General features: G+C 38.2%; 2 protein-coding genes across 3 annotated transcripts in view; one reads left to right on the plus strand and one right to left on the minus strand.

The window, feature by feature from the left end:
- LOC121488797 (translation initiation factor IF-2-like) overlaps positions 1-7,880 on the plus strand; it is a 43,600-nt gene extending 35,720 nt beyond the window's left edge. Inside the window, exon 3 of the mRNA XM_041751095.1 lies at positions 7,651-7,880. The gene's annotated coding sequence lies outside the window, so the exon portion shown is untranslated. The remainder of the gene's footprint in view (positions 1-7,650) is intronic.
- ERAP2 (endoplasmic reticulum aminopeptidase 2) overlaps positions 1-17,074 on the minus strand; it is a 41,347-nt gene that overhangs the window by 24,110 nt on the left and 163 nt on the right. For both annotated transcript variants that reach the window (XM_041751454.1, XM_041751455.1), the window contains exons 2-6: positions 13,822-14,514; positions 10,463-10,601; positions 6,668-6,802; positions 4,717-4,837; positions 2,487-2,641 (exon numbers count right to left, since the gene is read on the minus strand). In XM_041751454.1, the coding sequence (XP_041607388.1) occupies positions 2,487-2,641; positions 4,717-4,837; positions 6,668-6,802; positions 10,463-10,601; positions 13,822-14,375 (1,104 nt within the window). In that variant the 5' untranslated portion in view covers positions 14,376-14,514. The remainder of the gene's footprint in view (positions 1-2,486; positions 2,642-4,716; positions 4,838-6,667; positions 6,803-10,462; positions 10,602-13,821; positions 14,515-17,074) is intronic.

A 17,074-nucleotide genomic window follows, 5' to 3' on the forward strand; every position in this document is an offset into this window, starting at 1 on the left:
TTTCACTTTTCTTTCGTCTTTATTGCCCTCTCCAACTTGCATTTTATTCTCCCAACATTTCCTAGCTATTAGCTTTAATATTAAGGAAGAAAATAAAATCATTTGTGGGGTAAGTGCAAACTCACCTTATTCTTGATTTATGGTGGTGGTCTTAGGAGAAATATAAGCCTAAATATCTTTGGTGAAGTCACTTCCTTACATTAAGTAGTAGGTACTTAAGAGAATTGTTAAGAATTTGCTTAGGACTTTCAGATTGCTACATAGTATTACTGATGAGGGAATTTAGTTGTTAACTTTTGCTCTGACTTCCTTCTGGGGATTAACCTGGACACTAAAGTGAATAAAAGTCTACAATTTTAAATATATATACATAAAATTAACAAGATGCCTAAAGGAAATATAAATAGAAATTTACCTTTAACCTATATTTGATCTGTAACACTATATTTAAGTATTACTACTTTTTCATGTACTTTTGTATTTTATTTAGCCTGTATGCCCAGTACTATCCATCTAGTTTATCTGTTTTAGGATTGCAATCTCCTGAGGGGTAGGAAATTAAACAAAAAAATTCTAAGATTCAGAAGAGTTTTACAGTTATAGCTAGATATGAAACTTCTAAAAACACCAATCTTCCTAAGGACATCTGTGAAAAGGGATGGAGGTGTTTCCTTAATTTGAAAGTGATGAGTATGAAAAATACAAGTTGAGCTAATTCTGGTAATGTCACCAGTTATAAGAGTAGTTTATTCATTCATTCAATAGATATCTATTGATAATCTACTACATTACTGGCAACGAGTTAGAAATATAAAGATGTATGTAATACAGCCTCTGCCCCAATACAAATGATGGAGGTCAAGTGATAGATAAATACAATGAAACATTATTCTGCTATGACCAATGCCTGTACAAGGGATAGAGAGGATTCCAGGAGTTAAAAATAAGTTCTTCTAGGAGAGTGCCTAAGTTAGTTAGGAAATGATTGGTTCCCTGAGTCTTCTTGTTGGGAACAGTGTGTGCTCTAGGCAGATTAAGTAGTAGGAGCAAAAGCATAAAGGAGCAATACAACCTGGCTTATTCAGAAATGGCAGATAGCCTGGGATGGCTAAAGCTTAGGTTTGGTAAGAGATGAAGTGGAGAAGGGCTTCATCCTGGGGCACCTAGTATGCCATGTTATGGGCCCACTCAGTTGGTATTGGGAGTCTTTGTCAGAGTGAATGGTCGCATGGAGACAAATGGGGAAACAAAAATGTCAAGACAAAAATTCCACTGCTGCCTATTGCTTCAGCTCTAGACTGCATCTCCAATGAAAGAGAAGCTCTAAAAGGAAGGCCTAGAGGAGCCTCAGAAGTAGAGCTCTCCAACCATTTCTCTATGAACATTCAGTAGAAAGATTAGAAATCCTCACATTCAGTCAAGTGCTCTAGGGCCATCAGTGACTAATGATCAAAAGCCCTAAGATGGGCCAGTGGGGAGATTCTAAACCAGAGGAAGCTGTACATATGTTCTTAGAGTACAGTGCTGAGCATGGTTCCTATGTAATTGGGTACTGAGTTCACTACTTAAATAAAATCCAACGTATTATTATAATAATGATAAAGGAAAAGTTAAAAATTAAAAATAAGATATTGCTGGCTTCTAGTAAATACAATAAAATGGTATTTGTCTACATGGTGAAGGAGAATTTCTGGGGCCCTTAACAATTCACTTTGTTACTAGGGATTTTCAGAAATGAAATAGAGTGGAAAATAGTCTCTGATATCCATACAGCTAGTTTTACACTTCCATATTTGCATCTAATACAGTGTTGATAGATGGCCTAGGAAATGGAAATTTTGTAGCCTGCAAGAAATGGTAGCAGTAGCAGAGATCAGTGCTGCCATCATTAATAACCAACACTTATTGAGTGTGACAGGCACTGACACTTATCTGTAATTCTTTACAACAGCCGCAAGAAGCAGGGAGTATTATTAATTTAATTTTATAGACAAAGACAATGAAATTTAGAGGATTATGTAATGTGTCTAGGGTCAGCTGCCTGTAATGGCTTGGACTTGAAGTACTCGTGATGGCTATATAATGACAGGTTTCAACTGAAGGGGGATTGGTTTTGCCCCAGACTAGGGGTATAAGGAGAAATACTTTTAATAGAAATCTCTACTTGTAGGGTTTCAAATTCTGTGTCCTATGTATCTGCATAATCCATACCTTCTTTACTAAAATACATTGGAAGGCTTTGCCTTGAAGAGTTTTAGATGACACAGTGGCCAGTGATAACACTCCTGTGATAACACTCCTGTGTGAGTCTCCTAGTCTAGAAATTGAAATCTCTGCTACTTGACATACTGTTTGGCTTGATAGTCTCTAAAGTTCCCTCTAAGGGTAAAACGATATAATTTTATATTGTTTCAGGAAGACTGCTGATGTCCTGTACAATGCTTTTTTGGGGCTGATACTAAGAAAATGTCATGAGTGTCAGGTACCTGGTGTGCTAGTTCATGGGCTATGACTTTGGTGACCCATAGTTTATCAGAAGCAGAAGAAGTCTTAGTATCAAAGAGCAGGGATGTCTCTTTATATGTGATGAGGCCCCAATTTTCCATGGCTCCAGATTCAAAGTCAGGAATGGCAATTAGATCTAAGAAATAAGAACAACCATATTTGATCATTAAGAATTCTGCACCAGAAATGGGTTTTGTTTTTTGTTTTTTGTTTTTTAGAAATGAGGTTTACTTTCTCCTCAAATACATTGTGATGTTTTCATGTATAAGTAGGTTTTCTGGAAACATCAAGACTATGGTAACATTGACACAGTGTCTCATAGTTGCACTGAAAATAGTCAGTACCCATCACTGAGCAGCATTAATTCTATCAATACAGCTTTGGTTAGAGCTGAAGTAACCTGTTGACATTTAACCATTTGTTTTTAAGCATGATAAACTTGGCAAATACCTTGGGTGCATTACTGCTAAGAAAATTATTTTTTTAAAAAATACTCATATTAGGGCAGCCCTGTTGGCTTAGCGGTTTAGCGCCAGCTTTGTCCCAGGGCATGATCCTGGAGTCCCCAAATGAGTCCCACGTCGGGCTCCCTGCATGGAGCCTGCTTCTCCCTCTATCTGTGTCTGTGCCTCTCTCTCCCTGCGTCTCTCATGAATAAAGAAATGATTTTTTTAAAAAATACTCATATTTTGTATTAATACTACTCAAAAACTTTGAAAGGTGTTAAATAATTTTTAGTATGTTTGAGATTCATCAAAACATAATGAACTCATTTCTATAAAAAAGAGAATGATATGAGATTTTAATTTCAGAAAAACATCTTTTAGGAGAAATCTCTATTGTCAATATTTCAATTAGTACTTCAAGAACATACAGCTTCTATTATGAGCAAGTGTCCTTTCTAAGGCAGTACAAGAAAAAAGCTGTGGGCATCAATTATTTCTGACCTCAATTTCCTTTTCAGCATTGATATTTTTTCTACCTCTTAACAAAGTCTTGAGTAAAAAAAGTGAAATGTGATCAGCTTTAAGCAACTCGGGCATAACGTATATTAATTTATATTATATCTCTATGTGTGTGTATGCTTATCCTTTGCCTTTGGTGTCACGTAGGTCATAAAATTTCTGGCTAATATTTGATCTTGGAATTTTTACTTTTTATTCTGCTATGTCATTTTGGAAGAAGTACTGTGACTAAAAAGAAAGGTAATTCTTTTTAAGTTGAAACAAACCAAGCCACTTGACTTGTGATTACATTGCCTGGAATTAACACTAGTTAATTCTAGTGGATAAAACAAATATTTATAAGACAATCAAAAATAAATTAGCATCAATAAAAATTAGTATTCATTGGTACTTCACCTGTGGGAATAATTCCTTTTGTAAATTGCACTGATGATTTTATATTAATTGGATTATTTCCTATAGTCATTAGAGATACTTATATCTGGTATAATTTTTCCTATACTATACCCTTCTTTTCAGTTATGTATTTTTAAAATACATTTTATAGGGTCACCTGGGTGGCTCAGTCGGGTAAGCATCTGCCTTTGGCTCAGGTCATGATCCCAAATTCCTGGGATTGAGCCCCGAGTTGGGCTCCCTGATCAGTGAAGAGTCTGCTTCTCCCTTTCTCTCTCCATCTGCTTCTCCTCCTGCTCATGCTCAAACTCTCTCTCTCTCTCAAATAAATAAATAAGTAAAATATTTTTAAAAATAAAATACATTTCGGGCAGCCTGGGTGGCTCAGCAGTTTAGCGTGGCCTTCAGCCCAGGGTGTGATCCTGGAGACCCGGGATCGAGTCCCACATCAAGCTTCCTGCATGGAGCCTGCTTCTCCCTCTCCCTGTGTCTCTGTCTCTGTGTGTGTGTGTGTGTCTCTCATGAATAAATAAATAAAATCTTAAAAAAATAAATACATTTCATATGATCTTTAAGGCATAGAAAAGGTTGTATGCTCTGGAAACTTCATTCAATTAAATCTAACCTGCCATGCAGCTATTTTAATATGAACCTAATAAAAGAATAAAATGATCCACACTACTTGTACTTCTCATAAATACCTTCTCTATGCTCAAGAACCATCTCTGAAGTAAAATTATTGCTTCCTGGGCTAACTGAATCTCTTCAGTACTCATTTAAATCACATATTAAAAATCAAAGCAAGGTTTATAAGCAAAAATAAATATAATGACATGGAATTTGAACCTACCCAGTTTGGGGAGTGGATAGTTGATATCAAAGTAATTTTCATAAAAATTAAGCAGCTTTAATGATGCTTCCAAAGCATAATGTGTTTGACTCCATTTGTCTGGGGATGCATAGATAGACACCTGGAAATATTAATCAGAAGAAGTGGTCTTTGAATATCACAAATCCTTGGCACAATTCCATTCCTGACAGTCCTCACTCAAAGAAAGGTAGACCACATTTTTCAAGAAATGATTGTGATAGAATTAAGCATGTTTTTGATGGGGATAAGATGTTCCATAAAGTATTACAGCAAAAGTCAGTCTTAAGAATTACAAACAACTCTGTGTTCCCTGTTATAATCCATTTCCTAGGTGCTAATCTGTAAATTTCAAGCTATATGGATCCATTTTATCATGAGATGCCACTTGAACTCATCACTGTCATGCATTCTAGCACTTGAGTGTTAGCCTTCCAGAATTGTGTCCACCAGCACAAGTCAAATAAAACATAAGTACATAAGTTGGAAAGTCTTCAAGACCTTATTGGATCCATCTTCCGATCTAGTTGACTCTAAACTCAAGAATATCCAAATATGTTCATTTATTCCCTCCAAGTAAATAGCCACTGAGTGGAAAAAAATAAAATTACATTCCACTTTCATCAGGTTTCAGGGATGGGTTTACTTTCATTTCATGATTTGCTTTCTTGCTCTGAATTATCTGAAATCCCTGAGAACTTTTATAGGAAGGATATGTTAATAGTTACCATTTTTTGATGGCTTATCAGGCACAGTGCTAAATGTATACATGTGAAATCTAACTGAATTCTCTCAACAACCTTATTAAAAGATAGAAACACATGAAAATTAATTTGCTCCAAGTCACCCATACACCCATATAGAAAATTGTAGAGCTGGGATGTGAAACCTAGGAAGCTCACTGGAACTTGAAGTATAGTGCCCTCTGACTGCTCACATTTCTGTTACCTATGCACACCTGAAGCTGGGCATGTTATGTATGTAGATACATTGTAGATATATATATCTATATATCTGTAAGTATAATAAGTATATAAGTTGAAATAGCCATATTATAGCTGTTTTTAATAAGCATTATTTTATGGTTCTTTGAATATTTTTATGTCTACATTTGGTTCTTCAGGGTAAGGACATGATGATAATGATGTTTCTCTATTGATATTTGCAAAACTGTTAGATACTCACTGGGTGTTGTAAATTTTTTCAAATAATGAAGACTTTAAAAATTACAAAGTCGGGATCCCTGGGTGGCGCAGCGGTTTGGCGCCTGCCTTTGGCCCAGGGCGCGATCCTGGAGACCCGGGATCGAATCCCACGTCAGGCTCCCGGTGCATGGAGCCTGCTTCTCCCTCTGCCTGTATCTCTGCCTCTCTCTCTCTCTCTCTGTGACTATCATAAATAAATAAAAATTAAAAAAAAAAAATTACAAAGTCTACCTCTCATTGGGGAAAAAAGTTATTATAGAAAACAATTGGAAACAATATGAATGTCCTAAAACAAGATACTGATTAAAATTTTTGGTACATCCATGCAATATAACACTAAGGTATTATGAACATAATATTATAGAAAATATCCATAAAATATACTATAAAATATTATAACAAAATATTATAGAAAAATTTAATGGCAATCAGTTCTTATGGCATATTATGGTAAAAATATAGTGAAATAAGGTTAAACTTTATTTTGTAAAGAGTAAGTATATACAGCTATTGTATACACTCTCATATACTGACATACATACAGAAAATATTTGAACAGTTTACACTAAATTATCAATCATTGTATCTTGGTGATGGGATTTATAAACTATTTTTTGCCTATTTTGTAAAATAAACATGATACTTTAGTAATAAGAGAAAAAGAAATCTTAAGAAAATAAAAGCTTATTGCTCTCAGGACAATGCATAAAATTAGAACTCAATCTCACCTTGACCCCTGAGGAGGTTGTGCCACTTACAGAGATGAAATCACAAACTATGTAGGCTACAAGGTATGTACTCATTTTTACAGAAGTTTCAAAGTGATCTTCTAAGATGCCTCCCTCAAGTTCAATTGTCTTAACCTACAGGAAGAAGAAAAAACAGTACTTGAAAATATGAGTATTTTACAATGTCCATGACTTAAGCCAGGTTAGTTAGAGGAAGGTCCTGACACTTTGAAGGACACTTGATACCATTATAGGAAATTAATGGCCCATCATAATATTGTGATCTCTCCTCTCCTCCTTTTGTGGGTTGTTGTTTTTTTTCTTTTTTTTTAAATCCCTGGACTTCCTCGAAGACTCAGTGTACCACTTTTGGGATTCCAGAATGATGCCAAATCTTATTTCTTATTTTGTTTCTTGAAAGCATAAAAATATTTTAGATGGTTCTACTTTTTTGAAATGCAGTAATCTCCAACACTGGCATAAATTCAAAATCTGTACTTCTAAGGAAAAATATCAAAGAATGTCTCCTTTCCCTTTGTTTGTTATATAAGAAATCTCTGTTGCAGAAGGGAATGGGACGCAAAACTCCGTGAAATGCTTTTCATCATCTTTTAATCCTCTTATTATTTATGTGTGAGGTAGGTGTTATTTCACAGGTGAGGAAACAGAGCCTCAGAAACATTAACTGAATTGGCCCAGGATCACATGGCTAGTTACACAGCAAGACCAAGATGTGGATGTGACCGTGTGACTCCAAAGACATTGCTCATTCTTTCACTTGCTGTGTGACAGCTTGAGTCATAGTCTTATTTTATCTTTGCTTCATTGATTCAGCAATGAAAGCAGGCAGGCCAAGGAGGTCATTAGTAATTTAAGCTTCTGCCTATCTCCGGAAGAAGTAAGAAGTTTTAAGCCTACAGACTGGTCAGCCACATCTATCAAAATCACTGAGTAATTACCAAATTCTATCTTTATTTTCTCAGGATTGCTTGCCCCAGAGATGGTCTCCACCATGGTACAATGCCCCCAAATATTGAACGGACACAGATCCAAGAATCTGAAAATACCACTTTCTTCAAATGGGTAACAGCTCTTAGACTAGCTTTCCCCTCCCAACATCCCTTTGAAGGCATCAGGCTCATGACAGCACTAACCAGGGCTTGTTAAACATGTTTTATCTGTTTGGATAAGATCGCAGTTTGCTTTGGCAAGAGAAAATAGCTTGAAGTGTTACCAGAAACTGCCTTGCATTCTTAAATAACAAATGTTTGTGCTATTTAGTGTTTGTGCAACAGGATTTGATTCTACAGAATTCTATTTTTAAAAAAATGAGGTCCAAAGTTTTAATAAAGCAGAAGACACTGACCAAATACTTTTAAAAAGGTGGCAGTATATATTGGACTATGATATATAGATATATCATACATATATATATACATATATACATATATATATACATATATACATATATATATATACATATATACATATATATATCCTACAAGTTAACTTTGCAGAAAAGCAATCTCTTTTTTTTTAGGAGTCTGACTCAACCAGAATTCTATGAGCACATATTTCTACAGAGGTGAGGATTATGGCAGAGGCTGGGGAGAGGGCCTTATGACTGTAGTCTTAGGAACAAACTCTGTAAAAAAAAAAAAAATAGGGCTAGGGTGTTAGAGCTGGGAGGGAAGGAGGAGGAAGGCTGTGGGACTACGGGAGAATGAGAGTCTGTGACACTAGACACTGGTGGCAGGAGTGGTTAGGAGACAAATGGGCGATCCCTCTGTGTTCTCCCTCCAGATGCAGATGTAGCCCATGGAGGTTGAGTTTTGTTCAGGAACCGGGAACAACCGTGTAGATTAACATTGCCTTAAATGGAAGCGTATGAGGTGTTAGTGTATGTTCTTCCAGGATGATGATGTAATCTCCAAGTAGGGAACACTTGTTGCTAGACAAGGATTTAGCTGTTTCTCAATATTGGCAGGACTTTACTTACATTGCAAGTGTCGCCAGCAGGTGTGTGTTCCTTCAAGGAATGAAGGGAACAAAGAGAGGCCCCAAAGATAGGCTGCCTCTAGTAGAACTTAGCTGGCTACCTCACTTCCTTGAAATCTTGTATTCTTAACTAAACAGATTGAGAACTTAGCATGTGTTGCTTCTTCTCACCAATCCATAACCCAACTTAATTGCTACAGCGATTGGCCAGAGTGTACGATTGTGGCATTTCTTCAGTTGCCCTTTTTCCGCCAACTTTGAGAGAGCCTGGGTTGGGCATGTCGGTGAGAAGCAGAAAGTCAAGCCAATATTTGCTGGAAAAGGCACGATCCAAAGAACTGAACAAGTCAGTTGAGGCAATGCAAGTATTCAAGGATTGCATAAAACATTTTTGAAATATTCACTTATTTGTCTTAAATATGAGAAATGGCTGGAGGATTCTAAAGATAAAAAACCCAAATTCTCATATAATGAAATGGCAATTATATTTGCACCGCATTTTAATTAAAAGGCTTCAATAAGTATATTTTTATTACCTTCCATGATTGTTCATAGGAAAAATGACATTAATTAAAAGCTGCCGGGAAAGAGACTGAGCTGCCCTTAAATGAACGTTTAGTTAGAAAGCAGACTTGGAGTTCCAAGTAGAGGATCATTTTTACCCCGAAACGAGTGGGCTGATTAAATTGCTGTCCGTGTGACCGGGGAAAAACTAGGATATGTGTCACATGGAGTATTGTCACTTTCCCCCTTGATCTGCACTGCTGGTGTATCAGAGCAAATACCTTTACCAGCATGAAACAGAAATCTAGGGAAATTCAGTGTCTCATGTTATCGACTCATTTCTCCCCTTCATCCATAGAGGCCCATCTCTGTGGAGGGCAGAGAGAAAAATGTGGTAGGGCCCCTTGCTGGCTTGTGATGGCCCGGCTGCTTTCTGGGCTGCTCATTTTGCTGAAGAACAATCAGAATAGCCTCTAATTTTGTCTCACTTTCCAAGCAGTGGTTGAGAAATATTTTATATTTTTTGTCCAACATCACAAATGGCAAGTACATCATTAGTGAGGAAATATCAAATGAGGCCCACAGCCTGCTGTATCTTTCCGAGTCTCTGAATTTTGAGTCCAAATAAAATGTTCAAGTGTCTCTTTCAATTAAAAAAAAGTATATGGCTACAATAGATGAATTTCACAGACGATCTTAAGAGTTACCCATGGAACTTAAAAGAAAAAAAAAGAATTTCTAAGTTTCATCAGAGTTCAGAGATCACTAGCTCAGAATTTCCAGGGTCGAGCCCAGGCAGGGTTCTCTAGATCCTTCCCGCTCTAAATGTGATGCCTGGACCAGCAGCAGTGGTATCACCTGGGAGCTTGTTAAAAAGCCAGAACTTTGAGCCTCACTCCAAGCTGGATCAGAATCTAAATTTTAACAAGATCCTCAGATGACTCATCCGAATAAAGTTTGAGAAGTGCTGCTCTGTCTGGGTGGTTCTGAATTTCATCCCTAGCCAAGTAACACAGATTTAAAAGGAACATTGTTTCCATATGAATACAAATAAAATATAAATCACTTTGTGTTTTTTTTAACTTCTGGTATAACAATGCCCCACACAGAATGATGTTAAAATCTAGAAGGATTGGGGTTATTATAGAATATGTAGATGGATAAAAAAATAAATAACAGCTTAAATTTGAAAACAGGAAATGTAAATAAATAAATAAATACATACATAAATAAATACAAAGACCAAGGGTCAACTTGCAATGATTCCCCCAAAGTTTCTGAAAGTGGCAATACCTTTGGCATATTGGAGAGTGCAACGTGTCCACTTTCTCTTCTTATCTTGATGGAAAATTTGGCTTTAAACAGTGGTTCATCAAAACAAGGGAAAGCCATCCGTGCTCCAGTTGGCTCAAAATCCGTTACTGCAATTATTCTGTGAAGTTAAGAAACCACCAGCCAGAATTTGCAAGTGAAACCAAGAAAAGAAATGCACTATGCCATCAGGACACAGGTTATCAAACCTGGAGGTGATATATTTGACTTCTCAAACCATCATCTTAGTGAATCTAGGCTGTCTTCTTAAATAAAACTGGGGTAAAATTGTGTTTGGTGGCTGCCAATCATGAATAATGCACAGTGCTGCACAGTCCACTTACACGACCTCCTTCATACTCGTAGTTGACAAGGATCAGAGACTTTCAGTAACTCAGCTGCTAAATGAAATAGGCACGCCCCATCAATTTGATGCCAAAAGTGACTACGATTATTAGTGAGTAAGGACCATCCCTAAGGAGGGGGCTTCAGTTGGAGATTTGAGTACTTGTGAATATCAGGGATGTCTTAGGTTGTGTTCTCAGGAAGCAGGCCCTGCTTTATAAAAACATGCCCCCCAGGAGATGCTAAGGAGGTAGGTAAGGAGCGAGGGGAACAGGAGAGGACAGAAGAAAAAGCCAGGCTGGATCCAGCTTCAGCCTGCACTCTGGGGAGCTCTGGAATGGAAACTACACCTTTGAGTTTTCCCCTATCGGAAGCAAGGAGCTGGGATTTCATATTCTGTACCCCACGGGGTGGGGGTGGGGGCGCAGAGTCTAACTCCCAGAAACTTCTAGCTTTCTCTGCTTTCCAGCAAAGTAGCTCCAGTCCACAGACTATAATAGATACATAGTTATTCTGACAAATCTCTCTACCTTATCACCTTGATAATGCCTGAAATTGTATAATTATAGACGTATTCTTTGGACTTTAAGCTTCAATTAAGAAACAAACCTGGAGTGCAGAGTTTTGTTAGAGAAGGGGGAGAAATAAAGGTGGAGAAGGCCCAGGAGGGAAAGAAGAGGAGCTGTCAGGATAATTGTGCCTCAATTCACTTTGTTTCTATAATATAAGTTGGAGAATGAGGCTGGGGATCCAAACGATTTGCTTGGAACTTCCGGCTTTATTTGGATTTGGTAGCAGCTACTACAAGAATAAAGGAGTTCCACATGCCCGGAAGAATTTTCACTGCTGTGAACTTTTGTTTATAGTAAGTCTATATTGGGAAAGTGAAAAATTCAATTTCTTTTCTGCTACTTGCACAATTAATTTTAGCTCTGCATGCAAAGTAGTGATTTCTTGCTTCTCAAAGAACTATTGTTGACTGGATTATTCTATATTTTAGGTTAAGTCATGTGTGTGTGTGTGTGTGTGTGTGTGTGTGTGTGTGTGTGAGAGAGAGAGAGAGAGAGAGAGAGAGAGATTCATGAGTCTCTTGACACTGTCCTGCAAATCATCCTACGTGTAAGGCCTACTATGTGATTGAGTATGAAGAGAACTAATTAATCTTAAGAAGAGTCACAAATAGCCTGAGGTTAGTTACAAGAGCTGTACTCAAAAAAATCCTCCCCTCCCCTCCCCTCCCAATTTCCCACATCTCCCAAAATGATATCCTTAAAAAGTACTTCTTTGGGGTGAAGGCTTTGTCACTTCAAAAAATGAAAAAGCCACACTGGTCACATGTTGCCTAAGTGAGCAAAATTGATAATAAATTCCCTATCTGGCACTAAGCTGGCTGAGATTAGACCCATGAGAAATGAGGTTGCATTGAGGGGGTGTCCCTAAGGGGAGGGGCAAAGACATGGGCCTAAAGGACTCCCCTAAGTGGACTTCTGGGGACTAGGCAGGGGAGGGGGACAGCACATGAGTCCCCAGAGGGTAGTGAGCACCTAAGGCGGGAAAGAAGAGATATGTAGCAGACATTGCTAAAGTCACCCACTTATTCCCCTTCTCCAGTGCCAATGAAATCCTGATTTTACTCAAGAAGACAATGTGTCCAGATAAAAGAATCACCTCTTCAGACTCTCTTGCAACTTGGTGGAGCAATATAACTCATTCTGGCCTGGTTAAAGTCAATGAGTGGGAAAACTTTGTAAAATATTCAGCTGAAATGTTTCCTTTTGCCTTTTTCTCTCCCCCAACCCCCCACCCCCTTCCTACAATGTGGACTTGATGCCTAGAGGTGCAGAAATCATTTTGTATTAGGAGGAAAGCCACATGCCAGGGGTGCTGAGCAGAAAGATAGAAACAGCCTGGGTCCCGGATAGCACGGAAGAGGGTTGTAGCAAACCTGAGCTGTCCTGTTTCTGGACTTCCTGTTGCATGAGAAAATAATGGCCTCCTCTGTGGTTAAGCCACTGTATTTGGGTTTCTCTAACTGGCTGTTGAGTGTCACTGATAAAAGGTGGGAAAGTACTGAAACCAGACTCCTCTTCCCTCCCAGATGGACCCTGGCCGTGGGCAACCAAAGCATCCACTCTATAAAGCATCACTAGTGCTTCTCTTTCTCTAATTTCACATAACTATCAGAAAATTCTGTTTTACCCTCCAAAACAAATGCCAAGTTCAGTCACTTGACTCCATAAGCACTGCCACTAGCCTGGCTCAAGCCACCCTCACTTCTTGCTCACACCACTGGAATGGCCTCCTAAATAATTGCCGTCCTCTGTGTCCCCTCTCTCCCTCTCTGTAATGTACTCTCAACATATAGTTGAGCTATATGGAGCATACCTCAGATCAGAAGCTCCTGAGAATTCCTACTGCACTGGAGGAAAAGCCTAACCTCCCTACAAGAAGTTCAAAGTCTTTGCATGATCTGACCCCTTTATACTCTACTTCTCTCCTTTGTCACTGTCCTTAATCCATGCCGGTCAATCCATATTTCTCATTTCTCCAAACAGACTTGTTCCTGCCTCTTGGATTTGAGTCTTGCTGTTTCCTGGGCAATGTACACACATTCTCACTTCCGTTCTCTCAGCCCAAATCTCACTTGCATTTCCTTCTGGTTCCAGATCAAGACTCACCTCCTTTGAGAAGCCTTCCCTATTTCAGCTTTCTGTGCCAGGACCGTCCTTCTCCCTAGCACACGAATATACCTGTCTCAACACAGTCACATACTCATCTGTCCTAGTCATTCTCCCTCTAGTTGTTTATGCCTCTGCATTTTGTGTTCCCATCTTTAATGAGATTTCCTTAATAAATCGCAAAGCTGCTTCTTCTTCCAAGTTTCTCATAGTTTATTGAGCTTTTCATAAAAGACTGCTGAAATGGGCTCCTGGCAAACAGATGTCACCCATAAGGAAAGTATCACAAGAGACTAAACAGCTAGAGCAATGTCCTACCTTGTTTTACCACCATGAGTTCTGTATGTGCTTTTATAAAATCCTTCAAAACCATTGGCTAAATTGGCCTGGAAATCAATTGCCACAGAGTATCTCAAATTAGCCATAAGTTTCTCTGGAACCAACAGTGCAATTTGTTCATGAGCAGGATAATGCAAAATGTTCAGCCTTTTCCCGGGTTTCCTGTATCTCAGATCTTCCTCTGATTGAAGGATGACATTCATGATTTCAAGATCTTTGCTATGCAAGATGATAAATTGGGTTGCATCTCTGACCAGGACTTCAATCTTCTCAGATGCAATAAAGTCCAGAGAGGTGAGATTTGGATGGACCAAGAGGTCATAGTGGAGGGGAACGACCATGCTGGGGAGCCTTAGCTTATTCCAAGGAAATGGTTCCCCACTGGTGGCTACTGGGAAAGCCCCAGGGTCCGTATTTAACAGATCAATAGATGACATTGAAAATTGAGAACAAATGCATATTTTGGGCAAGATGGCTGAGCAGTAAAATCCCATGTAAATATTAAATATCAGTTTTCTGCATGAATTAGCCATTGTAGACAAATGGATACTAAATCATTCTCCAGAAGACAAATTAATATCCAGGCTAAATTGCATAATTCTCTACAGCACTGTACTAGCTCCAGTTACATCACACAGGATCCGAACGATATGTTTCAATGATGGATTTGACCTAGGAGGAAAAAGAAAACATTTATAGCATGTAGAAAAAGAATTCAATTAATAAATAAATCTTTAAAAAGTAAAAGTATGTTTGTGAATGGAGAAAACCTGCTGTTAGGATCAAGCTAAATAACCACACAATAAAGTAGAAATTGAGCTATCATTTAGTTATTACAAAAAAATCCTGTAGAGGCCAAATGAAAGAAAGGACTCTGCCTTAAAACTGCATGTATAGAATTCCCTCTGCATTCTTATGCAATAAACATAAGGCAGGTATATAAATTCACTGCGTGAATTATGTTTAATGATGAATTAACGAATTCACTAATGAATTCACTAATGATTTAGTGAATTAATGTTTAAATGTTTTTAACATTTGGCTACATCATTCTAGCTGTATCCTGGACACCTGAAAATAAGCTGCACAGGTGGTCTCTATTTTGCCTTGAGTCACTATGAAACTCTATGTTCTTTGGACACCAGGTATAATTATTAATAGTGTTGAACTTCACCTCTTTCAATGAATAGCATCATCTGAATGGCTTTATTCTATGGCTGTTGGCGGAAAGGATGCTGGTCAAGTTCAGTGTTTACCCTTGGTATATTTCCAAAACATCAAAAGATACAGGAAAAAAGTTTGAGTTTCTAATATTCTTAGTGAGAATATTTATGTATTATTTCACTAAGGACAAGTGAAATAAGTCAGATAGAGAAAGACACATAAATACCGTATATCATGTATGTGTAGAATCTACAAAAGCAATGCTCAGAGAAACAGAGTAGAGTGGTGGTTACCAGGAGCTGTGCAGTGGGGGAAATGGGCACAAAACGATTTAACAAGTTCTAGGGATCTAATGTACAGCAGTGATTGTAGATAATCATACTGTATCTTGTACTTGAATGTTGAGTAGATTCTCAGTATATTCTCAAAAGAGTAGATCTTTCTCACCACAAGAAAGAAATGGTAATTATGGGATGGGATGGAGGTGTTAGCTAATGCAATGGTGGTAATCATTTTGTAATATGTAATGTATCAAATCAATGCATCGTACACTTTAAACTTACATAATAATATAATGTCAGTTATATTTCAATAAGCTGGGGAAATTTTTTTTTATTAAAAAGATAATGAGGGATGCCTGGGTGGCTCAGCGGTTGAGCACCTGCCTCTGGCCCAGGGCATGATCCTGGAGTCCCAGGATCCAGTCCCACGTGGGGCTCCCTGCAGGGAGCCTGCTTCTCCCTCTGCCTGCGTCTCTGCCTCTCTCTGTGTCTCTCATGAATAAATAAATAAAATTAAAAAAAAAGATAATGACATTTTTCCTATCTTTTTTAGGTAAGCATTATATTATGGCTAGGAGCACCTGAAGGGTTCATTCGGTTGAGTGTCTGACTCTTGGTTTCAGCTCAGGTCATGATCCCAGGGTCTTGAGATTGAGCCCCCCATTGGGCTCCACACTCAGCAAGGAGTCTCCTGGAGAGTCTCTCTCCCTCTTCCTCTGCCCCTCCTCCTTCATGCTCTTTGTCTCCCAAATAAATAAATCTTTGAAAAAAAAAATTACAGCTACTAAACCTTAGTGTTCCAAGAACCTCTAAAACACAAAACCATAATTGGTCTATTACCTCAAATTTCTGAATGTTTTAAAAATGAAAATGTTTGAATAATTGCTTATTTGATAAGTCATGAGCTTGGGAATCAGAGGGCTTGGATTCTAATACTAGTTCCAGTGCACTTACCTATATGATTTTTGAACAATTTTTTTTAAAGATTTTATTTATTTACTCATGAGAGACACAGGCAGAGGGAGAAGCAGGCTCCATGCAGGGAGCCCGACATGGGACTCGATCCCAGGTCTCCAGAATCACACCCTGGGCCGAAGGCTGCACCAAACCGCTGAGCCACCTGGGCTGCCCAATTTTTTTTATTTTTTGAGTTTAAGTTTTCTCACCTTATAAAATAGTGTAATAATCATACCATCCTCACCTAGGAAGATTAAATGAGATAACTCATAGGAAGAATTTGATATAGCGCCACAACTAGCCTATACAAAGCACATAATGAATGTTAACTATTAAATTATTATTGTGATTATTATTACTTGAATTATCTGGCATAAATTAAGGATTAGTTCTGTCCCTACTTGTAGCAGACACACTCCAAGAAAGCTGTATTTCATTGGTCAAGACTGGAGAAAAAGGCCTTGCTATTTATTCATACGGCCCTTGAAAGGCCGGCTGATAGAGATCTTTGGTGTCTGGATAAAGAACCTAAGAATAAGTGACTTTCCCAAAATCACATGGGAAATTTCAAGCAAAATGGGGATGAATATATAGTCCTTGACCCTTGGTCTCGGGGACTTTCCTTTATATCCAAGAGCACTGCAGTGAACAAAAACATCCTGCGATCCAAGACAGGAATTGCAGCAAATGTCTGGGAAAGGCTAAAAGATCTCTGAAAGAGAGTGAGTCAGTAAAGCAGAGGGATTCTTAAATCAACTCCCAACCTTAACCTCATATAGTGCCAGATTCGCTCCCTTCCCCCAGAGCCCCACCTTACATTACAAGAGCTC

Source organism: Vulpes lagopus, chromosome 4 (assembly GCF_018345385.1).
Source record: "Vulpes lagopus strain Blue_001 chromosome 4, ASM1834538v1, whole genome shotgun sequence".
NCBI classification, from domain to species: Eukaryota; Metazoa; Chordata; class Mammalia; order Carnivora; family Canidae; genus Vulpes; species Vulpes lagopus.